General features: G+C 52.2%; 1 protein-coding gene across 2 annotated transcripts; it reads right to left on the reverse strand.

The window, feature by feature from the left end:
• Nucleotides 1-236: 236 nt before the first annotated feature.
• Nucleotides 237-18952, reverse strand: FCSK (fucose kinase). 2 transcript variants are annotated; one of them, XM_037816228.1, is made up of 24 exons: nucleotides 18826-18952; nucleotides 14114-14218; nucleotides 13607-13758; nucleotides 12806-12856; nucleotides 11701-11826; nucleotides 11341-11413; nucleotides 10853-10950; nucleotides 10402-10482; nucleotides 9614-9733; nucleotides 9236-9407; nucleotides 8735-8847; nucleotides 7972-8073; nucleotides 7686-7856; nucleotides 7113-7177; nucleotides 6333-6703; nucleotides 5780-5990; nucleotides 5470-5636; nucleotides 5131-5376; nucleotides 4625-4768; nucleotides 4351-4470; nucleotides 2478-2665; nucleotides 2286-2385; nucleotides 1495-1718; nucleotides 237-1364 (listed from the first exon to the last, which is right to left on the reverse strand). In XM_037816228.1, the coding sequence occupies exons 2-24, from the start codon at nucleotides 14193-14195 to the stop codon at nucleotides 1278-1280; spliced, it is 3264 nt and encodes a 1087-aa protein (XP_037672156.1). In that variant the 5' UTR covers nucleotides 14196-14218; nucleotides 18826-18952; the 3' UTR covers nucleotides 237-1277. The 2 variants fall into 2 exon arrangements, with proteins under 2 accessions (XP_037672156.1, XP_037672158.1); XM_037816230.1 differs by having other exon boundaries at nucleotides 5155-5376; nucleotides 18826-18951.
• Between the last annotated feature and the right edge of the window lie 8605 nt (nucleotides 18953-27557).

Here is a 27557-nt window from a genome sequence, read left to right on the forward strand (position 1 = left end):
GGGTTCATCAGCTGCACTAAAATGTGAAGGCAAAACCCTGAAATGTCAGCTTCCTCCCACACCCAGAGCAATGCATGGCTTCAGGAGGCCACATGATAGCGGGAGCCCTCATCCAATCTGGGACTGTGATCCCCACCTCTTGGATCCATAGCACTAGAAGCTTGATTGTTCCAGAGTCAGTTTCTCCCAGTGCCAGGGATTGCTTCCAGGAGGAAAAGAAAGGAGCTTTATAAGAATAACCTTGAAAGGTTGAGTGAATTTATTCCAAGAATGTCACAGTCCTGAGAACCCATTGCCCACAGCCCTGGGTCACTTGGCACAGTCCATACTGTCACTGGTTAAGGCCTGGGGTGGTAGGGACTTGCTGCAGGACTGTACTGCCTCATTGCCACAGACATGGGGATGGACCCCACCCTCACTCCCCCATCAGAAGTGAAAGCTGGGGCCTCAGCAGCTGTGTGACACCACACCCCCCAGCCAGGAACAGGGTGAGAAAGTAGCTACCTGGACCTGTGGGGGTGGAAAGGAAGGAGGTAACGCCCAGAGCTGGGATAAGGAACATCTAGAATTAGATGCTGGAGGGGACTGGGAGTAGCTGAGGACGGATCATTGAGGCTGTAGGGCAAAGGATGCCAGATCCTGGGCTGCCTCCATGATTAGGTGCCTGTTACTTGCTATAGGCTTTGAGAAGAGCTGGGTCCTCAGGTAGCTCTCCAGACTCGACCAGGGGCCACCAATCCTCCCTCTCTCCAAACCCCAAAATGTTCCCTCCTCAGAAAATTCAAAGAATTCTGTGGCTATACCGAGAGCTTACAAACCATAGCAAGTCAGCCTGGGAGCCTGAACCCTAAGAACGACACAGGAAATGCCTCACAGGGTCTCTTCAGGGATGGCCTTACCAAGGGCTTCCCAGCCATCTGCTCAGTGCCCAGGTAGCAAATAGGAAGGCCAAGGCCCAAGCTGGGCCATGGTATTTGCAAAGGCCACACAAGACATTGAACTTAGGATCTTCTTCCTGTGTCCAGAACGGATAGAGGCCAAGCCAAGGCCACCAGCAGCCCAGGAGTCATGATCCTGTTCCTAAGCACTCTCTGTGCTTCACCAGGCTCCAGAAAGGGCTGGGCCCAAGTTGAGATCTGCTTCCTTTGGGAACAGATTTGCCATGAGACAGGTGGAGGTTAGGAGGCTGAGAGCTCCTGTGGGGAGAGGAAGGGAGGGAGCACTGCAGCTCCAGTTTCCCTTCTCGCAGAGAATGACGAGCCTCGTGGGAACAGGCATCAGGTTGAGGCTTCTCTCCCCAGCAGTTGCAGACTCAGGCCCTGAGTGTCCACTTCTACCAGGTGGACGCTGTAGTTCCCAAGACCCTGGGAGCAAAGGGCAAGAGGTGTTTAAAGGGCTCTGGGCAAAACTCAGGCCTTCTGGAGGTTGGACCAAGGCTGCAGGGCCAGGGCACTCACAGCAGTAGCCCTGGTTATAACCAACATCCCCACGTACCTCAGTCTTGGCCAGCACAGCCTCCAGAGCTTTCTTTTGCTGTGGCTCCTTAGTCAACAGATAGAGAAAGCCCCCACCACCTGCCCCTGCCAGGCTCTGGCCATGCACATGGGGGGCCAGGACATCCATCATCCGCCGCACAGCCAGGGGCTCACATCCTGGAGCCATGCACTTCTTCTGCTCCCAGTATGAGGTCAGGCACTGGCCCAGCAGAGGCAAGCTTCCTGAGGTGGGGGGCAGAGAGGAGTGATGTGCCTGGCCCAAGACATTCACTCAACCCCATCTGAGATTGAATGAAGTGCCAAGAGGCACTACTTAACCAGTGTCATGGTTAGGAACCTGGGCTCCAGTGCTGGCTGGAAAACAGGAATGATAAAGTCTATCTCACAGGGTTGTTTTGAGGCTTAATGTGCACAAAGCAGCTGGCTTGGTGCCCAGCACACAGTCAGTATTCAGTGAACTGTGTAGCCACATCCTGGGAAGCCCACTCAGCTCTTACTTCCCTGGAACTCAGCAATGGAACTATGCCTCATCTCCACTGGCTTCCTGGTGGGTAGAGCTGGAGGGTCTTTCCCATGATGCAAGTTTGGCCTGAGATCTGGCTCCCACCTAGATCTGAAAACCTGAGAGGACACGCAGGGCTTTTGTTCCCAAAGGAGAGTTCCTGTCCAGTGGCCTAATATATCTGGGGCCTGTGCCAAGCCTGCAAAGGCCCCCTGACCTCTGAGACCCACTTATAACCAGGCACTCCTGTTGGCCCAACCTCCCCTGGATTCCAGGAAGCACCTCACCTTTGCGGAAAGCTTCAGCACACTGTTGAGTTTGCTGCACCAGGCTGTGGGCATTCTCCACCACGGCAGGCAGCCGGGCATACCAGCTCCTCAGCACATCCTGCGGACCATGGTGGGGGGTGGGGGTGGGGTGAGGATCTGGGCCCAGCTGAGCCATCTGCCTCCTTCCCTCCTCCGGGGGCTGGGGCTCACCTGAAGCAGATTCCGTGCCAGGCGGGTCTTGCCTGTGTACACCAGGAGCATGTGGTCATTGAGCTTCTGGACAAAGCCCTCAGGCACAGTTATCTCTTCCACTTCCACCTTCAGTGGCAGCTGAGCCCGGGAACGCCCCACCTTGATGCCAGGCATTAGGCCACCCACTTGGTCCTGCCAGCCACCTCCTGCAGAGCCCCAGGGCCCTATCACTATTGGAGTCCATCTGGCCCAACTTCACACCCCTAGCCCAAGCTCCCGGCCCTGCACCCCTTTGGAGACCAGCATGGGAAACAGCTCCTCTCAATTCCAGCTGGGACAAGTAAGCTGTGCAGCTTCTGTCCCCAGCCCTGGAAGGACGATCCCAGTAAGGGGAAGGGTGTTCACTCTGGAGCTAAGCTTGGAATTCACAAGGCTTGAGTTTTGTTGCAGATCTAATATGTAACCAAAATTGGGGTAAACCACATAAAACATTAAGATTTTACACTAACCTCTCTCCTTCTAGGGGCATCCCAGCCAGAGGTGGAGGTACATAGTACTTTCCCTATAGCCTAAGAGTCTCCCTGCACCCCATCTTTTTGATAGTGATTGTGTTGGATATAAGCATTCCAGTATCTCTTACCTAACTTGAAAGGGTTTGTTTACATCTTACTCCATTAATGAAAGGTATGGATCACTTTTCCCTTGCAGCTATATAAAAATTACAACACCTGAGATAGTTCTGGAACAGGCCTTCCATATCTGGGGAAGGACCTGCAAGGATTTAAAGTATAAAATGTAAATGGCAGGAGGCATCTGGAACTTTTCACAGTGGTATTCTAGGACCCAAAATGTCAAGAACTCCTTAAATGTACCCCTCTTCTTCATAGCATTTGGCACAGCTTATAATTATACATTCATTTGTGTGGTTATTGATTAATGTCTGTCTCCAACAGACCACAGAACTTTTGAAGACAAGGACCCTATTTTTGCTAATTTTATTCCCAAGGCCCCATAGAGTGGGTACTCAAAAAAATAAATCCAAATGAAGGATTGGAGTGGTACAATTCAAAAGAAAACTGAAAAGATTCCCCATCTGCCTCTTTTGCTGATGACACCTTAGTATGGGATGTGAGTTACTACAGTGAAAGGAGGGGGCAGGGTTTCAAAGTGATTGGAGAAGATACCCTAATTAGGGTATCCATTTGTCTTTGGGGAAATTTCCCACTTAGGCCGAAGAGAAGGCCTAGCAGCCTAAGGTAAACAACCTCCCTGGGATCTGAAACCAAGCAGACCTCTGGTTGCTCTATGTCGAGCATCAATCCCAGGGGGCCACAATGGCAAGGGGGAAAGAGAAGCTTGGTGCTGGTAACATTCTGTTAGATCATAGCCATGTGCTAGCCCTCACTGCCCCACCATGTGGCCGGGGTGGGCCAGAGTGGGGGTTGGGGGCATGGGGCAGTGGATACAAATGATCATAGGCTAAGGGAAGTATGTAGCCAGAAGGGCAGGTTGACAGTCCTGTCCCCTTCTCCAAGCCCAGCTCTGTCCTGCACTTCCCCCAAGAGGCAGTCCTGGGAGGGAGCCAAGTCCTGGAGATCAGCACCTGATGCCCACAGGTGCCTTACAGACATAAAGGGTGTATCACAGAATTTGGCACTAAGTAGGTGCTCATAAAACACCAGCTCCTTTGAAGTAGAAACATTTCAATTTGAATGCCACTGAAGCAGGGTCAGAACCAGTGCTTGGTAATTAAATAGACAGCTATGATCATTCTAAGGACAGCACAATTATGTGGCCATTTGCAGATCAATCACCTGCAAATCCCGGGGAGCCCCCAGAGGCCCTTGGGAAAGTGCTGGTGACTCCCTACTACTCTGGGGCAGTCCCATACCTGTGGTGAGCACCTGCTCCAGGTGCAGCACTGCATGGATCAGGGCCTCCGTGCCCATCACCCGGCCTGCGGCCCGCTGCAAGGCAGCCAGAGTGGCACCCGCCAAGATACTGCTGGTCCCTGCAGGACATGGAGGAGAGCACCAGGCATGAAATGGCACTGTCCAGCCCAGGCCTGCCTCACCCCCTCATCATTGGGCAGAGGCTGGGAGGGGGTCTGGAAGTGGGGATGGAGTTGAAAAGCAGTAGGGCAGCAGCGGGAAGGGCCTGCTCACCGAGGCCAGAGCCATGGGGCAGCTCAGACCAGGTGTGCAGCTCAAAGCCTCCCCCGAAGGCGCGCAGCAGCTGCTCACTCAGCGAGAGCTCCGAGCGGACTCGCACGATCCCAGCACAGATGAAGGCTGCCTTCAGCAGGGCCCCTGAACCAGCAGCAGGGTCTGGTGTCTGCAGGCAGAGCAGACATCCCCCTACCCCCGGCTGTTCCCCACCCCACCATGGAGGATCAGCTGGTGGGATAAAAGCCCAGAAGCCGTGTATGGCCCATCCCCTAGCCACAAGAGGGCCTCTAGGCTACAGGGCACAGGGAGTTCCCCAACGTGGGCAATGCATGATCTACCTTCCTATGCCTTGCCACAGCAAGCTGACTCCTACCCCTTTCCTTCAGAGCCCCTCAACCACATTGGCTTCCCCCCAAGCCAGGCTACAGTAGCCTGCAACCCACCATGAAGGGATCTTGAGGCTCTATCCCCATCCCCCAGCTGGCTGCATGTGCCATCCCCACCTGCAGATATCCAGGTGCCCTGACCTGGGGCATGGGGCTGACAGTAATCCTGCAGGTCGTCCAGGCTCCGGCACACTATCTTCATGGCCGTCTCGTCCTGCTGAGACCCCACTGCAAGCCACAGCTCGGGCTCTGGGATGCGGCATGCCTTGGCCCCGATGGGCCGGCGACCATCTACTCGCACAGCCAGGCCCAGCACCGCCCCACCAAGCTCATAGGCAAGGGGTGGCGTGTCGCTCCAGCCCCCTGCAGCAGTTCAGCAAGACTAAGTTGGTCACGGGAACTGCCAGCCTGGCTCTAGGGTGGCTCTCCTCCCCCCACCTCCCACAAGGGGCTCACCAGAGAAATCCACGCGGGCTGGACACTCAGCCACCACCCACTGCCCAGGTGCTGGCAGCTCTACAGGCTCAGTGGAGACAAAGTGCTGTGCTGACATCACAGCCTGGCGGATCAGGATCTGCCCAGCTCCCTCGTAGTGGCGGGCAGCGCGCACCAGCAAGGCTGGCCTTCCAAGAGCGAGGGAAAGATGGCGCATGGAGCCCCAAGCTAGGGGCTGATTACCTGGATTTGGGGATCTTACTGCACTGAGGGAATCCCCACCTCTCTCTGGGCTTCAACCTACAAGGATGGCCCAGGGCTTCTCACCCACCTGCTCAGCCACTTGTCCCGCTCCTGGGCAAGGGCCTCCACGCCTCTCAGCAGGTCTCCACCCTCCAGGAGCGAGAAGGGCCGCAGCCACTCAGGGTTGGCAGCTGGCCCGCTCCGTAGGCCCCCACAGCCCTCTGCCATGCAGCCAAGTACATCCGCCACACAGGACAGTGCCCGTGCTGCCACACCAGGGTCTCCCGCACCAGCTGCAACTGAGGGCCCCAGGAGTCAGGGCCAGCCAGGGAGTGGCCCTCTGCCCCCAGAGATGGCAGCTACTGAACAGGTCCCCGACACTCCAGGACCTTCCTAACTCCTTGCTTTGGCCTGAGGTGTATCCTTGCCTGTGAATACACTCCCCTTTCCAGCAAAATTCTCATCCTGCCAGCCTTAGCCCAAGTGTGCCTCTTACCCCACCTCTAGGATGCTCACTCAGGTTAAAAGCTCAGCTCAGGGGTCAAACCAGCTCCTGTAACTCCTCTCAGGTTGACCTCCCCAGAGGGCAGGCAGGGCACTGGCCCTGGGTCTGGTGGTCAGCACTAATGACTGGCACTTACCCTGGTCCAGCGTAGCAAGCAGAGGCCCAGGACAGCCCTCGTGGACAGCGGCCTGCATTAGGGGGCGCAGGCTGAGGTCCTGCTGGGCTTCCAGCACGTGACGCACCTTATGCAGGGCCTGGCGGAAGAACAGGTCCCGGCGGGAAGCCAGCGTGGCAGCCCGGTCCACGCACAGCTGCAGCTGCTCCCAGGAAAGACGCCAAGCGGCTCGCCAGGCCTGCAGGGCCTCGCCCCCATCCTTCTGGGGGTCCAGCATCCACAGCAAGTCCCGGGGCCCCAGGGCCCTCGAGGGGTGGAGCATGGGAAAGAGGCGGGCGCTGAGAAGGCCACGCTCTGCAGGGGGCGTCTCTGGGTCCCACAGATCCCAGTCTCTGATGTGGGGAGAGGCACATGAGGGGAAGAGAAGCAAAGGCTCTGCCTGCTCAGCACTCCCTGACCTGCCTGTCGGAGGAAGCCTTCAGCGGGGCACTAGGGACAGGACAACTCCCCCACCCCCATCACCAGGCAGCACAAGTGGGGCAACCCAGGTGGGGGGGCCGAGCTGCCTTGGCTCCTTTCCCAGGCTCCGGAACAAAAACCCCAAAGCCTGAGCACAGACAGAGACAGGGTGGCCCAGGTGGAGGGTGCTGGGTAGAATCAGATTACCCCAAAACTACCTGAGGCCCAGTGGGACGGTAAGGGGCCTGGGTACTGCTCTGAGTCAGGGGAAGGGATAAGCCTGGAAGCAGCAGCCACCTGGCTGTCTAGGCCTGCAGGGGCCTGCAGGGCCATCGACCTTACCGAATGCCTGTCTTCTGGAAGAAGTCACTCCAGGACATGTTGAGATATGTGCCCGTCCCCTGTCTCTAGGGGAAGAGGAGGAAGCAGTCAGGGCTGTAGGGGCTTGAGAAGGGGGTTAGGGATACTAAGGGCAGTGGGCCAGGAGGTGGTCAAATGAGGACAGAAAGAGAGCCCGGAACACACACTGGAGCAAATTCTGAAACATGACTTCAAGCCTTGGGAACTTTACACTCCTACCCAGGTGCCTGGAATCTGGGAGCAGAATCCTGTGTTCCAGGCCTGATCCACCATAACTGGCTGTGTGGCCCAAGGCAGATCACCTCCCCTCTCTGAACCTGGCTCCAGTCTGTAAAATGGGGATAAAAGTCCCCACCGGGCCCACCAGGCAGAGCACGAGGAGGGAGGAAAGGGCCTGTTGAGATTCTGAGCCATGCCCTCCTCACAGCTCATCCCTCGGGCCAGCGCACAGAGTGTCCTCTGACACCCGGCAGTGGAGTGGGAGCTGGACAGGAAACCCCCAGGGGACTCCCAAAAGCTGAAGATGGGGATGGGGGATATAGGGCAGGCACCTACTTCCCAGCTGTCCAGACGCCCAAAGAGGGTGAAGACCCGGCCCAGGGAGCCATGCAGCCGCACATGGTGTTCCTGAAGAACCAGATCATGCAGCTGCACACCGTGCAGCGCCTCGGACTGGGCTGTGTCCAGGCCACTCAGGAAGCAGCCAGAGCCAACATTTACAGGGCCCTGGCAGGGAGAAGGCAGGCATCTGGGTGAGCAGTACAGCCCCAGGCACCCCCCAACATGCACCCCTTGCATCCCTACCCCTGCCCTCCCTCCTGTCTGTGCTTTTGGGCCTCACCCGCAGGTGGCAGTGCTGCAGGACACTCCCAGGACCCAGCTGGACAGGGCCCTCCAGCAGGCAGCTGACCACGGAGCTCCCGGCCTCCAGGAGCTGCGGCTCCTGTGAAACCAGAGAGGAAAGGGGTGAGGGCCAAGGCAGGGGTTTCCCCTCCCCGCTCCCCACCGAGCATGTGGGCGAGGGCATCAAGGCCTCGGCCAGGGGACCTGCTGCTCCCCATACCCTCTGGTGGGCCAGATCCCTCTCAGCCTCAGGCCGTTCCCACCCCTTCCCCCCAGCCTGGTGCATGCTGCCCCCACTGTGGGGCAGCCTCTCCCCACACTCTCCTGCAGAGCAAATCTGAACCACGTGCTGGAGGCCCACGAGCTGACAGCTCCAGAAAGCCTGCCCCACCTGTCTAGCTACCTCCTGCCCACTGCCCTGGGGGCCACCTTGGAACTCTACCTGCCCCTCAGCACCAGGGCACGGACCCTGCAATCCAGACCCATCACTTCAAGTGCACCTGTCTCCCCAAGCAGCCGTCACAGAAGCAGTGGGATAGGGTCCCCTTTAGCATCTCCAGGAGGCAAATTTGGATTTAGAATCCTGAGCTGGCCACTTACGGGCTCTATGGCTTTAGGCAGGTTACTTGACCTCTCTGAGCTTCTAGCACCTCATCTGTAAAATGGGACTAAGGGCAATACGTACACTCACGTAATCTCTTCCAAGCATGGCAATTCCAAGCACACACCCCACCTGACCCCAGGCACCTGGCAGGTCTCACCTCCACCTGGGAGTGCACCATTTGGGCTGTGGGGGCCCCAGGGAGCGTGAGGCAGCACAGGAGCTCACTGGCTGAGGAAGTCAGGTAGGTGTAGCTGCCGTCGGAGACAAAGGCTGCAAAGACACAAGTGCTGACCCCAACCCCTCATGAGGACTGACCCCAACCCCTGCCTGTTGCGGCCCTGGTGTCAGGCCAGCCTCCGCCAGCATCCACATCCTTGTCAGGCCTAGGGAGAGCAGACATTCTAGGAGGAGAAGCTGAGATCCAGAGAGGTTCAGCAACTTGTCCAAAGTTACACAGCTAGAGGCAGAAATGAGACCAAAGGAAGAAGGCACAAGAGTTACGTCTCGAGGAGTGCTCTGGATCAGGCCAGGGTTACTGTCCAGTCCCAGCTCTGGGCTGCCTGGTCCAAGAGCCCGGGGACCAGGAGAGGATAGCCTCTTTCTGGGGGTCCTCCTTCCCACGTTCCCCCCACCCCAGGAGCCGGGAGGCAGTACGCACCCATGGTGAGGGGCTGGTCATGGAGCTCCCTCCACAGCTTGGCCCGGGTGCCCTGCAGATAACCCGCCATGCCCACATCGCTTTGCCCCATCTCTGGGGGCCGCCCTGCCAGGAAGGCCTCCCTGTCCACGTTCCGGGCCATGCAGAGCAGGATGTCGAAAAACAGAGACAGCTGGGGCAGGGGGAGGAAACAGATACTGGGGGGCAGGGTTTGGGCCCCACCATTCCAAGCTGAACTGAGGCAGTCCCATCCCCAGAGACGCTGAACCAGAGAGGGGAAGGGGCAAGCCTGAGGTACACAGCCAGGTCACCAGCATCCGGGTCAGGGTTGGGATGCTCTCCTCCAGGCCAGGGCCCCCCAACCCCCACCACTGTCACCTGGACAGGCCGGGCTCCGGAGTCCAAGCCCATGTAGGTGCAGGCATCCAGGGGCGGGCTCACATGGGTGGCCAGGAGGAGCTCGGCTGTCTCCACAGAGAAGAATGCAATCCCAGAGACCTGAGGGGAGCCCCCACAAGGGTCAGGTTGGAATCCCAGAGACCTGAGGGGAGCCCCCACAAGGGTCAGGTTGGGGGACCCAGGGGCCAGGCTTGAGCATGAGCCAGGGCGGGTACATGGAGATGGGCCAAGCGAGGCCACTCGCCATAGCAGGCAGGGAGGGACTTATCTTCTGAGCCACTCCAGCACCCAGACCCCAGACTTATGGGAGCAGGTCCCACCAAGGGGCCCCTTGGAAGGCACCTTCTGGGATCCCCACCCCACCCCCATTTTCAGGCATCCTCCCAAATCCACTTCTCTACCTTCCCTAGACGTCCAAGCCCAGACGCCTCCTATCACTCTTATCCTTTTTCTTCATTCAAAAGCATTCCCTGGAGTCTGGTGCTAGAATTTCTCTGCATTGCCTTCCCTAATCTTGCTCAGACCCTGGTTCTAAGCTTTTTGGTTCAGAACAACCCCCTGAATTCCAAGGCTAGCTCCTCCCAGATTCTGGCTCCAGCTGGGCCCCTGAAAGCCAATTCTAGACCTTCCTCAGGTTCTGGTTCTAGCCCGCCCTAGAAATCTTCTAAAAGGGGTGGGGCTCTGCCCTGGGCAGGAAGCCAAACCCTCTCTCTCCTCCACCCCTCAGGGTCTCTAAAGATCCCCAACCCGGGGCCGGGCAGCCATACCAGTGGCACCCTCCCGTCAGGCCTGGCACACCGTTGAATCTCTGCATCAGTGCCCTGGTAATAAATGTCCAAAACGAAACCCTGTGTTGGGAGAGAAAACAGGGAAAGGAGCAAGAGACAGTCACGAAGAAGGACACAGCCACAGGAGTCAGCAATGGTATTCTCTAAATGAAAACTCAGAATACGCATCCTGGGGATAAAAGTGCCCCCAGAATGCCACCCTGTGAGGGCAGAGGGCAGGTTTGAAATGTCTCCACAGCCTCCAAGCCTGAGTACAGGGCTCAGCTGCAGTGTGCAGTCCAAGTTTGCCAAAAGAATAAGAAAGTGCAAGAGCTGTGGCCAGGATCAAGAGCATGCCAGAAAACCAGGGCAAGAGGAGCGGCTGCCCCAGCACAGGCCTGGAAGGCTGCCCAGGCCTGCCCAGCACCCCCTCTGCCCCCAGGGGCACCACCTGCGAGTCGCTGAGGTAGACGCCATGTTTCCGAGCATAGGCCATGCTCCCCGGAAGGGCAATCACTCTGGCTCCCCGGAACCCATGCCAGCTGATCCCTGTGGGATGGGGCAGTCAGAAAGCTCTGGGGAGCCCCCACCAAAGGCAGGAGGTCCCCGGGAAGGAGGAGGCAAAAGCTCAGGGCTGGGAAGTCCCAGCACCTCTAGGAGGGAAATGGGGTTTCCAAGGCCAAATGGGCACTCTTCTGGGAGAAAGAGAACCACCCCCCTTCCCAAAGTTCTTCCACCAGGCCCTGGGGGGCAGAAGGGATGGAGCTGGTTATCTCCCCTGTATGGGCAGACAGAGGACCCTGCCCTCCCTCTTGGTCCTGCTTTCTTCTCCTCACCCTACAGCTTCCCTTTGGGACCCGCCATGGGGCTGGCCCAGAGACAGGGAGGGGAGAAAAGGCAGAGCCAGGGAAGGGAGGCCCAGGCCAGTCCCAGGCTCACCTGGGTTTGGAGGAACAGACAGCAGCATGTCGGTGCTACAGACCCACACACCTGGCGGGGAGCCCGGGCCCAGCTGAGGAGAGAGGACGCAGCTGGTGGCCTGGCCCAGCCCTTCTTCTGATCCCTCACAGACAAGTTCTGTGGGCTCTAGCACGTACCAGGGGCCTCCCAAGACCTGGGGTGCTGATGCTAGCGCCTCCCCCCACCCCGTAACCCCTCCTGCCCCCAGCATGGCCAACATTAGCCAACTAACCCCGGGCACCCACCACAGCTGTTCCCCCCGGGTGCCCCAGGCTGAGCCAGCATGGTCTGAGCTGGTGGGCAGCAGGGAGACACGGCTCCGCTGAGAAGAGGCCTCACCCGGTGAGTCATGATGTCCAGCAAGCAGTCCAGGTTACAGACCACGGCCTCCACCGGGGCCCAGGGCTTCTCCACTGGCAGGCAGGTGAAGGCCCGGCCGCAGTCATCGAAGGGGAAGTCCCGGCCCTGGGGCGGGAGCAGGGGCTGGTGAGCGGGGCCTCGGGGACTGCAGTAGCTGGGCCAGGGCAGAAAGCCAGCCAGCTGCGGGGTTTTTTTTTAAGTATCGTCTTAGGGTTCTCTCTTACAATTTTTTAAATTTTGTGAGCATTACAAAAAAAAATAGACAACACACCTCTGCAAAAAGAAAAACAATCCCTCCAAGATAATACTCACTGCGCTGATTTTTTAGGTCTATCCTATTAGATTTTATTGATATATTCTTTAAAAAAATCCTTATTAGAAAAATGGGATTACTCTGAAAAGGTGGAGACAAGACAACTTCACACAGACACACACAAATGAGTACGAGTAAAACTGGGGAAATGTAAATAGATGGGGGACACTATCGATGTCGCTACCCCAGCTGTGGTACTTTACTAGAGGTTGGCAAAATGTTACCACTGGGGGAATCAGGCAAAGTTTACAAGGGCTTCTCTCTGTATTATTTCGTACAACTGCAAGTGGGTCCATAAAATGTCCATAAAAGAAAAAAAAAAAAATCATGCTATACAAACCTCTGGAGCTGGCATTTTTCACTTAACAATGAAAATGCCTGCCCTGAGCCCTTACAAGGCACCAAACTCTGCATTAAGCATTTATGTGGATCATCTCAGCAAGTCCACATGAAGCAGAAACTGTTGCCATCCCCATTTTACAGATGAGGAAACTGACGTCTAGGAAGAGCCAAGTGACTTGCCCAAAGTCAATGCATCGGGTTAGACGGACCTTTCTCGTTGCTAACATTCCATCAGGAGGCCATGCTGTATACATGTAGCCAGTTCCCTATTTTAGTATGTTTAGATCTGATCCATTCTTCCAATTCCTCTGGATTTGCACAATGAACACCCTTGTGCGGAACAAAGGTGCAACAGCCCTAAGGTCCCTTGCAGCCCTGAGAAGCGATGGTTCTTGCCTCCCACGGGGCCCCTGCCCGAACGCTGCTTACCATGTGCAGGATGAGGATCCAGGCTGAGTGCAAGACGTCAGATGTGACCACCTGTCGGGGGAAGGGCCTTGTCAACAGAGGGTTTGGGAGGAGGATCCACCCTCAGAGGATAGCAACCCCCCTGTCCAGGGAAGCTCCCCAACACAAAGCCACTCAGGTACCAAGGGAAACAGACTGATGGCCACCAGCAGGCAAGTGGCGGCCCTGGACCCTCCTGGAGAAGGGAGCCCAGCAGCCCTCAGACTGGGCCACACCCCTGCTCCCTGGCTTGAGGGGAGGCTGCAGGCGGGAATGTGGGGCTGGCTGGGTGACTTGGGGAAGGCAAGTGGTCCCCAAAGTGATCCCCTCCCCTGCCACCGCCATCCCATCACCAGAGTGCATTCACGCCTGGGCCACCTTCTCTCCTTATGCCATGCGGGCAAGGTGACAAGTGAAGGGTCTGGGTGTGCATGGGCCATGGGCCCATGGGGACACTGACTCACATGCCCAAAGGGGGCAGCCACTGCTCAGTTCCAGCAAATGGTCACCACATGGGAATGACAGCCGGGCCAGCAAGATCTTTAAGTTTTTAAGGAAAGCCAGAAAGCCTGACTCTGTGACACAGAGTCAGACGTTCTAAAAACACTACACAGGCTGGCCCCGCCTTCTGTCCTCACCTGGATGGCAAGGAAGAGATGAGTCTGCCCACATTACAGATATGAAAACTGAAGTCAAATGCTGAACTGGCCTGGGCCATGGAGCAGGAGGAGTGGGGGACAGGCGTGGGCCTGCGGGGGTGGGGGGCCCTTCACAAGCACTCACAGTGAAGCCTGCCCGGGCGCTCAGGTGCTCGGCGGCCACCAGCAGGGCGTTGAGAGTGGCTCCTCCGCTGCCCACACGCGTCTCGGGGTCCTCCACGGCCAGTAACAGCGTGCCGGCAGGGATCTGCTCCCGCTTCTGCCGCACCTCCAGCTCTGTGGCCACAACATGGCTGGGACCTGCCCCCCAACAACCCCACCTGGCCCAACACGCTTGGAGCGAGCCCACCGGGAGCCCTTATTTTACTTTCTTTGACGTTCTACCTTTTCATGTTGTGGCTTGTTAGGTTTTTAACGAACTCTGTGAGGTGAGCACTACTACTCCCATCTTACAGATGAGAAAACTGAGGCTCAGTGACATGACATGACATGCCTGAGCTCACACAGCCAGGAAGAGGTGGCATCTGGGTTTGAACCTAGGTCTGCCTGGCTTCTGGGGCTGTCGGTATATAACAAAGGAGGGGCTAGGGGTTTTGCTTTAGGGGCAAGGGGGGCACGGGGTGTTGCCTACCTCTCTGGAAGACCTGGACGCTGTCCTTGTACTGGCAAGTCAGGATGATGACCGTCCAGTCAACCCCCCTGGGCTGCTCCATTCTGGCCAAAGTTGAGCAGTTGCCTGAGACAGAGATAAGGGTATATGTGATTTTTTTTTTTTTAATTATCCTACAGTAAAATTGACTCTTCTTTGGTGTACGATGTATCAATTTTAACACAGGTATAGAATCTTTTGGCCACTGCTACTATCCATCACCCAAAAAACAAAAAAACTTCCTCATCTATCCTTTTATAATCACACTCTCCTCCCATCTCTAACCGCTAGCACCCACTGGTCTATTCTCCATAACTATTGTTCTGTCTTTTCAAAATTGTTTGATAAATGAAATGTAATTGAATTGTAATTTGAATTGGCTTCTTTCTCTCAACATTATGACTCTGAGATTCATCAGTTGTTGCACATATCAATAGTCTGTTCCTTTTTACTGTCAAGTAGCATTCCCCGGCACGGATGTACCACCGTTTGTCCATTCGCCCACTAAATGCATTCGAGCTGTTCCCAGTTTCTGGCGACTGTGAATAGAGCTGCTGTAAACATTTGTGTGCAGGTTTTGTGAGAACATATGATTTAATTTCTCTAGGGTAGATACCCAGGAGTGAGATTGCTGGGTCGTATGATAAGTATATGTCTAGCTTTATAAAATCTGGGTGCATGTGATTTCTGGAGGGAAAGAGAGAAGCAGCATGGAGCCCACCTTAAGGCAAGGGCTACCCTTTCCGTACCACAAACCCTCATCGTTCACTCACTCACTGGCTGGGAGCTGGGGACGGGTGGGAGGGGCTCCTAGGCTGAGGGCAGGTGTCTCCCAGCTGCAGGAGGGATGCACCAGTCTGTCAAAGGGGACCTGAGCAGGACACCTCAGAGGGGACAGTCCCTCCCAGGGGCTCCAGCCCAGAGTGGCCCCACCACCACCTGTCAGTCATCTTCCCCTTGGACCCTCTGAGCAAGGAAGAGACGGTGAGGCCAAAGCTCTCGCTTCACCCCTATGCCAGCCCCCAACAGGGAGGCCTCACGCCCACAGATGGGAAATCAATCCGACGCCACAGCCCCCAGCCTCCCTGAGACCATCCGTAAATGTGTCCCCAGCAGTGCCCTGGTCTCTGCCCTTGGCTGTGCACCAGCTGCTGTCCTGGGAAGCAGCCCACCCCCATCTCTTCCCTGCGGACCCCAAAGCTGTGTAGAGAGGGACCAACGAAGCAGGCTTTGTGCCATCTGAGATGTGCCTGAGCAACATCTAGTGGTCAGCCGATGCCTCAGCCAAAAGCCAACAGGAAACAGGAACCTCAGCAGCAGTCTCTTCTTAGCCCAGATTCCGCTGCCACCAAGGCTGTTTAAAGCTGACATGACACCACGATTAGCAACACCCACACTCCCGCGAGCTTTCAGAAAAAGCCTCAGTCAGTAACAGAGATTGCTCCGTTCCCTGCTCAATCCAGAAAGGAAATCCAGAGGGGAAATCTGAGCTAGTGATCCTGGCCTGGCACTCGAGGACACAAGCATTCCCCGGGATGCCCAAGCTTGGGCACCAACTCGCTGCAACCCTGGGCACCACTAACCCTCAGGGCTCCTGCAGCAGGAATGTGATGGACAGGCGGCCCCAGCTGCCACACTCTGAATTCACCACCTCGAACACACAGCAGCCACCTTCCCCCAACTGCTTCCAGCTGGTGACTGAGCGCAGCAGGGAGAGCAAGGCAGGGCCAGTCCTGCAGGATTCAGGACACCTCAGACAGGTGACTGTGGCTCCAGGACTCCCCATCAGCCTGGCTGAAGCTTCCTGAGAACTGCACTGTAGCCCAAGACTCCCTCCCCACCCCTCCTCTCTCCTTCCTTCCTTCCCAGGGGTCAAACCTGCACCACCCTCAGACAGCCCTCCCTGCCTCCTCCAACTCCTCCCCTCTGTTTCTTCCCCCAATGAATCTCTTTCACAATAAATCACTCCATCTTAGTGTCTGCTTCTCCAAGGACCCAAACTAGCACAGGAAGTGTAATACCATCCCTCCTTGGGATGGTCAAAGAAGAGTCACTGTAGGAACCTCTAATCTAAGGTTTGGGAAGCACTATCTTTATCCTTAAAGAAGAAGAAACTTATGTGTTAAATACCTAGAATAAGCAATTCATAGAGACAGAATATAGACTATAGGTTGCCAGGGGCTGGGGCAGAGGTAGAGGAGAGTGGGAGAATTGGGAGTTATTGTTTAAAGGGAAGAGAGTTTCTGTTGGGGGCGATAAAAAAAAGTTTTGGTAACAGAAGGTGGTTGCAGGAACCCTGGGTCCCCATGAGTCTGGAAGACTGCACATAGCAGTTTGCTTGACTTAGGACAGTTAATGTTTGACTTATTCTCCTTGTCCAGCGCTAAATGTACTCTGTAACTACCTCCTCCGTGAGACTCCCTGAGATACTGTTATCTACAAGATACTCTATAATCGTCCCCTCCTCCCTGTTGATTACAATCAATCCCTCCCTACGTTGCAAGCCCACCTTATGCTCTCATACCCGTTGGAATGTCGATTCCTTATAACCAGCTTATTCAGACCCCCAAAGGGCAGACTATTTCCATGCTGAGCTCTGAACTTGCCACCATTCAGAGCAGCTCCTGAATCCATTCAGAGAAGCTCCTGATCTCAGGGCAATGTGACTCAACTTCCCCACCCTATCAGTAAGCCCCATAATAAAGGCTCATGTCTCAGAACGTGTCCGGTGATTTCTTTAGTCCTTAGGCAACAAAAGCCCTCTTGGGCCATGACAGTGGTGACAGAAGCAATATATGTAAAGTGCTCAATACACACATGCTATTAAGATATAGCCTGAAAAAAACACAAGGTGGCAGTAAGCTGGGGACGCAATTAACAATAATAGCCCCTGGAATTGAGCTCACCCACTAAGGACCATAGTTGGGACGCTGTATCTTCCACCCTTACAACATCTCTGTGTAAGTGTTATTATCTCCACTTCACCAAGGTAGAAACCAGGGAAGTTAAATAACTTGCCCAAGACCAATCAGTTAGTAGATACTGCAGCCATGACTGGGATCTGGGTGGCTTGGATTCTTATCCAGATGATGATGCCGAGGATGATAGTCAGTCCACACAAAGGAGATGATGCCCCAAGCAGAGTCAAATAGCCCAGAAGGACTAAGCCCAGTCTCAGTCCTGGCATTGGCATTGTGGCTGAGAGACACAGCAGGTGACAAGTCATGACCAGGTGACAGGTCATGACCAGAGGGGAAAAAGGCAATCCTACCTGAACTGTACTCTACAAGAATCATATCCCAAGGCTCTGTCTTGGCCTCTTCCTATGTGATCTTGGGCAGGTTACTTAACCTCTCTGAGCCTCAGTTTCCTAATTTGAAAATCAGGCTCAAAGATACCAACCTCCTAAGACTCTGTCAGCATTAAACAAGATTTTAAATATGTGGCCCACAGCAGGGGCTCATGAATGATAGTTCTCTCTAGCAGGAAAGGGAGCAGTAAAGTTTAACCTGGCCCTGAGGCAGCTGGGAGCAAAGGCTTTGAAATATCCTGAGTCAAAAATGCCCCTGAAGAAGAAAAACTCAGGGGAGGCTTAGGAGAATCAAGCCAGGCTGAGGGATATCCTGTGGCAGATGAGCCAAGACAGTATTTGAGGATGAAGACAAAAGGTGGCATGATACCCTTGGCAAGCAGTGCTATTTTCAGGTGCTAGGCCAAAGGCACTGCACGGCAGTTGCTTTGAACCACCCAACTGCCCTAGGGGTTGGGTTTAAACGTAGATAAGGAAACTGCAGCTTAGAGAGATGAATCAACCCGCCCAGTCAGACACAGGCAGGCCAGGTGTGGCCAACTCCAAGATTCAGGCTCTTAACCAGAGAGTAGAAACAAGGCATCTCCCAGACTTTCTGCCCTGTGATACCTGACCTCTCTACAAAACTCTTGGAATACAGACCTCTAATTAAGCCAACATTCTGCCCACTTTCAACAGGACTTCATCTACTGAGGCCCAGTTGAAATATTTTTTAATGTACTCGGCCATATGCTGTCCAAATGTGGGGTGAGGTGGGGGCAGCCAAGGACAGCATAAAATTAATAAGGCCTCATCACATACACTTTGGGAAGAGGCGGAGGGCAAGGATTTTGCACATTTTAGAGTTAAAAGGGGAAAAAAAAAAAAAACAGGTTCACGGAGGGACCTCATTTGCCTTCTTTTGATAAACAGGCTGGAAGAAACTGATTGGGATTAAAATCATGGTGTAGATTACACAAGCAGCATGTTTCTGAGATTTGTGGACAACACTGAGCTCCGATGGGATAATGCGAGGCAGGAGAAGCGGCCTTAAAGCAAAGTTAAAGCAGCGGTGGCACCCAGAGACTGATGTGCTTCAGGGAAGGCACCGGGGCCCTTATCCCTCCCCGTCCCTAGCGCCCCAGGGTTGCGCAGCCCCGGCCAGGTCCCGGGGCTCGCGTTCTGAGACCCAGGTTAAAGGGCATGCGGGACCAGCAGGCGCCCGGCAGCAGGTGGGCGCCCTGAGCGACGCTGAGTTCCCATGAATTCTTCCAGGTCAGAACCCGGGTGGATGGCGCCCCACGACCCGACTCGGGGCTCCGGGAGGGACGTGGGCCCGGGAACCGGCGGAAACCCGGGGTGACGTTTGCGGGGAACCCGCGAGAACCCGCGCAGCTCGACATACCTGCCTCCGCACGGCGCTCCGCGGAGCGGCTCTTTCTCGCCGGGCGGGGCGTCCCTTCGCGGCGCACCCTGGGAAATGTAGTTTCGACCTTCCGCCGGCCCTGGCTTGTGCTCCCCAAAAGACCAGGTCCGAGCTCGCTCATGGGCAAGGGTCAGGGCAGCGGCTTCCTAAAAGGCGGTGAGTCCTCAGATTGGGAAGCGGGGGGCGGGGCTGCCCCGTTGGCCAGAAAAACTACAACTCCCAGAGGACCCAACGCGTTTTAAAGACAGATTCGTTTTTCTAAGACCCGAAGTTCCGGTGCTTTGTTTTGTTCTCTTTTGTTTACCCCACCCCTGGCGGGAGTCCACTGCCTCACCTTCTCTCTAGAAAAAAAAACCATCTTCGGAATTTTTTTTTTTTTTTCGCAGATCTTGTCCGAACGTTGAGCGGCTACCATTCGAGTGGCAGTTAGCAGTGCTTGTCGCTGGTTTCATCACATTGGGTCCTTCCAGAAGAAACTTTCCAACCTGCAGTGGGAATATCTGCGGAGCTTTTGGAAAAGTTGTGAATGGCAGCGTTGTTTGTAATAACAGACAATTGGAAACACCCGAATGCTTCTCTCTGGGACACTGAAAGGATAAACTAGACACATCCACGCAGTGAAACACTATGCAGAAGTTAGAACACAGTAGACCTAGATGTACAATGGGGAACGATGTTCACAACATTTTGTTAAGAGAAAAGAAGGGAGTTATAAAACAGTACAAATAGGAAGCCACTGATGTCAAAAATAATGTGCATGTTTATATAGTACATGCATATGCACAAGAAAAAAAGACGAAAGGAGAGCTTTCTGTGGCAGAGGCTGCTGGGGTGGGGATGAACAAGGAAAACTTGAGTTTTATATGTATTGTTTGAATTTTTCTTACGAGAAATATACTTTCCAAATTTAGTGTCAGTTGGGAGTCTGGGAGGCCCTGAGGTCAGTCTCAATGGCGATGAAAGGACCGGCTTTAACTCTGAAACCTTGGCCACTCACCTGGCTACTGTTTCCCTGCCCCATCTGTAAAGCAGGGCTAATAATAGTATCAAATGCCTGAGATTGTTTTGAGAATTAGTTTCATCCTTGGCTCCATATTAAATGACCCCAAATACTGACCATTATTATGATTGTTTTTGTTGTTCTCATCCCAGACTGTAAGCTCCACAAAAGTGACATCTTGGGTTTGTTCCCTGGTATTTACATCCCCAAGAACAGTGCCTAGCATGTTGTAGGTGGTTAAAAACAATTCAATTTGTTAGAAATAGCAAATGTGGCAAAATGTTAACACTGGTAGATCTGTGGGGCGGGTGGGGGTATGTTGGAGTCCTCTGTATGGGGTTTGTATTATTTTTGCAGCCATCCTGTAAACTTGAAATTATTTCAAATTAAAAATTAAAAACTTAAAACAGTTTGTCACAGCCTCCTGATAAACTCTCACAATGCTGCCTCGGCCCAACAATCTCCTTCCCTCAGGCTTCTACAGAAAAGAGTCACCCCTCTTCTTCACTTGGCCCAGGCCTCATCCTCCTTCCCCCACTTCATTGCTTGCCCTTTTTTCTTTGAACCCAGGAGGCCTCCAGGAAAAAGATGATCCGGCCTCCCGCCGCTGCTTTTCCCAGAAATGCAGATGCTAGGCTTGGCAGTGGAGTAGGATGCCTGTAGATGCCTGCAGCTGCAGCACTGGCAGGGACTCACAGAAAATGGAATGCGTCTCAAGGAGCTCAGAGGCCAAGTCCCTCCCCATCCTTCAGGGCAGGTGAGGGGGGAGGGGTAGCCCCAAGGCCCCGGCCTGAGAAGCCCAGGAACTCAAGGGTTTTAATAGCATGAAGCTGTTCTTGCAATGTGTCAGCAGCAGACACAAAATAACCTAGATCTCTGCTCTGTAATGGTCCCACTGTCTGTAGACCAAGCAAAAAAAACTTATTCAGATGTTAAAATGTATAGTCCAGTGGTTAAATACAAGGGCTTTAAAATCAGACATATCCTCCCCAGCTCTCATCACTTATTTGCTGTATGAGCAAGCTACTCAACCTCTTTGAGCCTCAGCTTCTTCATCTGTAAGATAAAAATACTATTTACATTATCAAGTTGTTGTGATAAGTCAATTGGCACAGAGTCCGCATCCAACCTCATTATTATGGATGACCACGTTAAATTTTTTCCAGGCCTATGTTTCCAGAAAACAACAAAGGTTAAGACCCGCCCCCCACCCCACCTACCATTTTGTGTTCCAGCGAGAACGTGAGGAACTTTACAGCAAAGAACCACTCTTCCCCAAGTGACTTAAGTCACTCATAGATGCCCCATTTGTCTACCTATGACAAATTCCCATTCTGTGCCTTATCAATGATTAGCTGAACTACCTGTTCCCATTGATCTATATGTGAGAATTAGATTAAGTTTAGCTTTCACACAGGGTGGGGGCAGCTCAGGGGAATGGCAGAGGGTCAAGAAGCCAAGCTATAATCGATGGCCAGTCCTCCTGTTTATCCGCCCACTGTCTTTGCAAGGTGAAGACTGGCGGGGGGGGGGGGGCGGGGGGCGGGTAGAGGTTTCTTAAACAGCTTCATAAGTTGTTACCAAACTAGCTCAGACTGGCTCTGCAGTTCGAGAACAAAGGAAAGAGGGGTGGAGACTTGTTTCAAATGTTCCATGTTTGCACAGGAGGTTTTTTTCCAAATGTTTCCAATTTGGGCAGGCTGCATGTTTCAAATTTGTGCGGGCTGGTTAGGCTTGTCGAATAGAATGTGACCTCTGGAGTATCCAGCCAATGGAGAAACAGGGGAGGGACTTGCAGTTAGGTTTAGGGAATAAATACTGCGGAGTCTATTGTTCTGGGCGCCAACCCCCGCATTCTGGTTGGGTGCCCCATCTTACAAGACCGTGAATAAATTCTTTTCTTTTCCACAATCGGGTGAGTGTTTATTCCTTTTTAGGAATAGTGCTTGTTTCTCACAACTTCTTGGGGGCTCGTCCAGGATCCGAAGCATCAAGGAGGACCCCCCGGGACGGAAGAAGGGAAGGTGCGCCCGCCATTTGAGCGGTCTCGTACTCCGTGGTTGGGGGCCCACCTCTGACTGCTGGTGAGACCCGCAATCAGACGCTTAGGTCTGCCGCTTGTGGACAAGAAAAGGGGAAGGAAAAACATGCCTTGCAGCCACCAGGTAACTCTGTGCACAGACGAAGGTAAGAAAAAAGGACTATTAATTATTACCTTGGTGGTGGGGACATTCTGGTGAGTCTGAGGCTGATCCTGAGGGAAAGATGCCCAGACAAGACTCAGAATGGGGAATAAAGGCAGTCGGCCGGCCGGGGGAAAAAAGGGGAAGGGGGCACCTGTAGTGTCCCCTGGGAACATTCCTCTGGATAGTCCATTGGTGAGAATGTTGAAACGTTGGGCCGAAAGTGATCGGACCAAGGGAAAAGATAAAAAGAAATATTATTGTTATGTTTGGACAAGAGAAAGCATTTTGCCACCTGATATATTCTGGCCCAAATACGGGGCAGATGAGGAATGGCTTTGTGCCAACATTGTACGTTATGTTAATATAAAGAAACCTTTTTCCAAGGAGGAATCTGACTATGCCATGTGCTGGCTGCAGGGAAAAGAGACTAGTTTTTATCCCATGAAAGTTAAGAACCCAGATTCAGACACTGAATCTTTAAAAACTAAAATCTGGGATCCTTTGTTAAGCTTTCCCCACCTTATGTTTCCTCTCCCCCATTGGGGCAGAAACTGTTAAGCCCTAAAGATTGAAGGAACCAAACCCCGCCCCTGGGGAATGGGAGGGGCAGTCGGAGAGCCAATCGGTGCCGACTGCTCCACCAGTTACAACCCACCCCCAGTTGAGAAAAGAATTGGAACAATGTGAAAAAGATATACAGGAGCTTCTGTTTCCAGAGGCTGCTGAGGAAAGGAGGGTGAGGGTGTATAAACCCGCTGAGTCTTTGTACCCTCTCAGGGAAGTACTATTAGACCAGGAGAAATTGGTTATGTAAATGTCCCATTGATGAGTACAGAAGTAAGGAAGTTCAAGAAGGAAATGAAATCATTAATGGAGGACTCAGTGGGGCTAGCTGAACAATTACATCAATTCTTAGGCCCCAGTTTATATACCTGGTCTGAACTTAAGTCCATACTAAACGTCCTCTTTACAGGAGAGGAAAGGGGAACGGTGAGGAAGGCGGCTATGAGAGAATGGGAGACAAAGCACCCTCCCGGACAAGGGGTGATGGCAGCAGAGCAGAAGTTCCCCAATGTGGACCCCAATTGGGATAATAATGATCAGGGGGCTAGAACACACATGGAAGATCTTAGAGAACTAGTTATACTGGGAATAAAATTGGCTGTACCCAAATCTCAGAATTTAAGTAAGGCCTTTGTGGTAAATCAGGAAAAAGATAAGACCCCCTCAGACCACATGTAAAGGTTGAGGGACCAGGTGAGGAAATATTGAGGAATGAATCCCAATAATTCTGTGGCCCAGGGAATGCTAAAGGTCAGCTATGTAAAGGGATCTTGGCCTGATATTCAGAAAAAGACCCAGAAAATGGATGGCTGGCTGGATAAGCCATTGGAGGAGTTATTGAGAGAATCTCAGAAAGTGTAAGAAGAGAGGAGGAAAAGCAGAAGCAGAAAGCTAAGGTCATGATAAGTACAGTTGACCTCATGGTCAAGGAGAGATTAGGAACGAGGCAGGGAGGAGAGAGACAGAGGTGAGATAGAGAAGTAGTTGGGGCCAGTTAGAAAGAAAGAGGGGGGATTGGTCTGGGGGTAATTCAGGCCATGGCTGGCTTACCTCTTCCCCAGAAAAAAAAAAGGGAACTAAGGAAATTTCTGGGTTTGGTGGGATATCGTATATGTTCAGATTTAAGGATTCTGTGGCATGGGGTTTGTGTGATTCTCTATCTGTATCCTTAAGTGATATGGGGCTGGACAGGTATTGGTGGATACATTTGCATATTTTAGTGTATAAATTCTGGGAGTTAAAAATTCGTGTGTCTAATGGAAGTTTGGGTCATGTGTTTACACAGGGATGTGGGATAATTATATTTGTATGTAATAAAAGCATGTGATACAATTATGTAGGAGTCTTTAAAGCTGTGGAAGTTTGTCAGTGTATGATTTGAGACTTGGCAGAGATTTCCTGTGTACTCATCTATGGTAGACTGGAGATATTTCTTTATGTCTTTGTAGCCTATACTAGTTTGTATGTACTCTAAAGCTGGGCAATTGTGTGCAGGTTCACAATAGTGTGGAGAATGAGGCAACTCTTTACTTGAAACTGTAAAAGAAACTGGCTGTACATGCTTGCAAGTGGGCATAATGTGTGGTTTTGTATGGTTATGGGTGTGTATATACAAATTTTACTGTGTGCAGCGTTTTCCCTTAGGTAGAAGTGGTTTGAGTAATGTAAGTTGTATGTATCTGTCTGTTCCAAATATATAAGGGGTTGTGTGTTCTTGTGATTTGTAGTATGGTTTTGCTAATATATTTTGGGCAAAAGCAAAAGGTTCATAATCAGGCTGCAAGTGGATTGTATGCACATGTTTCTGTAAAAGGGATTAAGGTTCACTAAAGCTGCATCAAAAAAAACTTAGGACAGTGAGTGGTGCATGTCTCTTCCCAGCTCTGCATTTGGTGATGCCAGGTTGCTAGCTTGAAACTGGGTCTGGTGGGAGTAGAGGCACCACTTATATTGTCAAATGCCACACACCAAGGCTTGTCCCCCTCCCTCTGAAGAGTGGGTTATTACTTATCTGGCAACAAACCTTGTGTGTGTATTCAAGGTGTACATATATGTAAATCAACTATATTCAGGCATCACTGAACTGGGTGTATTGACTGGATTTTCAGTGAGTGTTTTAAAATGGTAAGCCTTTTTGTTGATTAATCCTGGGTTATTCTGAATTATTGTTGTCCTTTACTCTAATTGCTCCATTCTTTTTACCAGTAAATAGCGTTAAATGTTGGTAAATTCTTGCTGTGCTTCATGCAAATGAGTTCAGGGGTGTCTGTACCTGAGGGACGTGTTAGCAGTTTTACACTAGGGGAGTCATTGGGGAGTACAGACCATGTGTAATCCGGCTCTTAAGCATTTTGCATGTGTGGGCCTTTATACTGTAGCTAAACAAATTGTAAACAATGCATAATTTGCCAAAGGGTTAATAAGAAAGTCCTAAGGAAAAAAGTACATGGGGAAAGGAACCAGGCCTCAGGCCATTTCAGAATATTCAAGTTGATTATACGGAGATGCCCCCAGTGGGGCGGCTAAAAGTAGAGATCTCCCTTCCTTAGATTCAAAGGATGTCTTCCTTAAGAATTATGTACTGGCTTTGTCTCCTTCTCTGTCATCCCTCAGGCATCCTGGTTTGCTGGCCCAAACTCCGCCTCTTAAGTGTGCTGTCCATCAACACCAACCTAGCAGCTGGGTCCTCATCAAGTCATGGAAGGAGTCCAAACTTCAACCAGCCTGGGAGGGACCTTATCAAGTTTTGTTAACAACTGAAACAGCAGTCCGGATGGCAGAGAAAGGCTGGACTCACTACACCCAAATAAAGGGACCAGTGTCTGAACCAGACGATAAGTACCCAGCAACTCCACCCAAATCTTGGACAATAACTCCAACCTCAGATCCCTTAAGGTTCACTCTAAAAAGACAATGGCTGGGAGGGAATATTGGAAAAGGTGGGGGGCGGGTCAAACCCTTTGTCTCCATACCACTTGGTCAGGTGCTTTCGAAAACTTAAGGGTGGGTGGTCTAAAGTTCAGATTGGGAATGGGAATAATTATGCTAGTCATAATGTTCCCAGTTCAGAATGCAATAAGTCCTGTCAAATTAGTAATAAATATAACTAAAGGCTTAGAGTTTCAAACAGTGCAATTTGATGCATGTCAGGTAGTGGACTGTGGGAACTAGGAGTACCAGCGGTGGCTGAGTGGAAAGGATAAATATCTGTGCCCAGAGCCAGTAAGAAGTGTTTTCAGCTGAGTGTCCTCTTGCCTCTCTTGGGCTGATGTATGGTGGACTACCCAATACAAGGGATGGACTGTAGATAATAGTTAGATCCGCCCAACCCACAGGAAATTGAAGGAGAAAATAACTTTCTACAAGGTAACACCCCACCAGATTGTAGGAATCTTCAATGCAACCCAGTGGTAATAACTATTAAAGAAGCTAATAAACAACTCACTACCAGTGGGGGAGTTGATGGGATATATGGCATAGGGATAGAGGTTACTGGTAGAGATCCTCTGGGGAGATTCCGTCTACAAGTTCTTTCCTCTCCATTAAACTTGTCATTAACCATGCCCTCTCCAGTTAGCCCTTCAGTAACACTGGAGGGAGTCCAGTCGGAGGCCAGTTCCCCAGTTCAGAATGATCCCAAGGTAATTAGAATAACTAAAGCAGAAAACTTAAAGCAAACCATAGAAATAGAAACAGGATATGGGGATGTCAATGCCTGGGTAGAATGGGTTAAATATACAGTCCAGAGCCTAGATAAAAGTAACTGCTAAGCTTGTGCAACAGGCTGACCCACTGCTCGGACCACGCCCTTTCCCTTTGGTGTGGAAAAGCAAGAGAAGGAGTTCAAGTGTGTGGTGCTCCTTTTCCAGAATGCTACTCCCAGTGAAAATTGCAGTACGTTGTCCTCCCTTTTTCCTCCAGTCAGGAGTGAAAACACCAGGGCCAGGCTAGCTCCTCATCCTGGTCCAGGAAACCACTCTGCCTGGATCTCGGGACCACGGCCTCGTGTACCCAAGCATGGGATGTGACTGAGGATAGTACTGGCAGTTTCTCCAGTCTAACCACACCCCGAGCAGACCTTTGGTGGTACTGTGGAAAGGGCATCCTCCGAACAGTGTTACCTGGAAAGTGGAAGGGACCTGTGCTCTGGTCCAATTGGCCATCCCATTCACCCTGGCATTTGAGAAAGGGGAAGACATGAAACCCCAAGAGGAAAGGGAGAAAAGAAGTTTGCCTGGTTCTTTTGACAACCGGATATATTTAGACAGTATAGGAGTTCCATGGGGAATCCCAAATGAGTTTAAAGCTAGGAATCAAATAGCTGCAGGATTTGAGTCATTTTTATTCTGGTGGGTCACTATTAATAAAAATGTAGACTGGATTAATCATGTATATTATAACCAACAAAGATTTATCAATTACACCAAAGACACGGTTAAGGGCATCGCAGACCAGCTAGATGCTACTAGCTGAATGGCATGGGAAAACAGAATAGCTTTAGACATGATGCTGGCTGAAAAAGGAGGCATTTGTGTAATGATTGGCAGCAGTTGTTGTACATTTATCCCAAATAATACAGCACCTGATGGGACCATCACCAAAGCTTTGCAAGGGCTAACCGCTTTATCCGAAGAATTAGCGGGAAATTCAGGTATTAATAATCCTCTCACTGAATAGTTAAAAAGCTGGTTTGGAAAGTGGAAAGGGTGGCGTTGTCTGTCTTGACCTCTCTTATCATTGTAGCTGGAGCACTCACAGCAGTTGGCTGCTGCATCATCCCATGTGTCTGGGGGTTGACTCAAAGGTTTATTGAGACGGCCCTAACCAAACAAATGCCAGTTCAATACGTGCAAAACAATTTATACCCCCTCAGAGAGGAGGATTCGTACAATGAGGAATATGAGAAAGCTCTTCAGAGGTTTAAGAGACTCAAATGTAAAAGCTAAAAAGAGTTTAAAAGA

The sequence above is a fragment of the Choloepus didactylus genome, chromosome 22 (assembly GCF_015220235.1).
Source record: "Choloepus didactylus isolate mChoDid1 chromosome 22, mChoDid1.pri, whole genome shotgun sequence".
Classification (NCBI taxonomy): domain Eukaryota; kingdom Metazoa; phylum Chordata; class Mammalia; order Pilosa; family Megalonychidae; genus Choloepus; species Choloepus didactylus.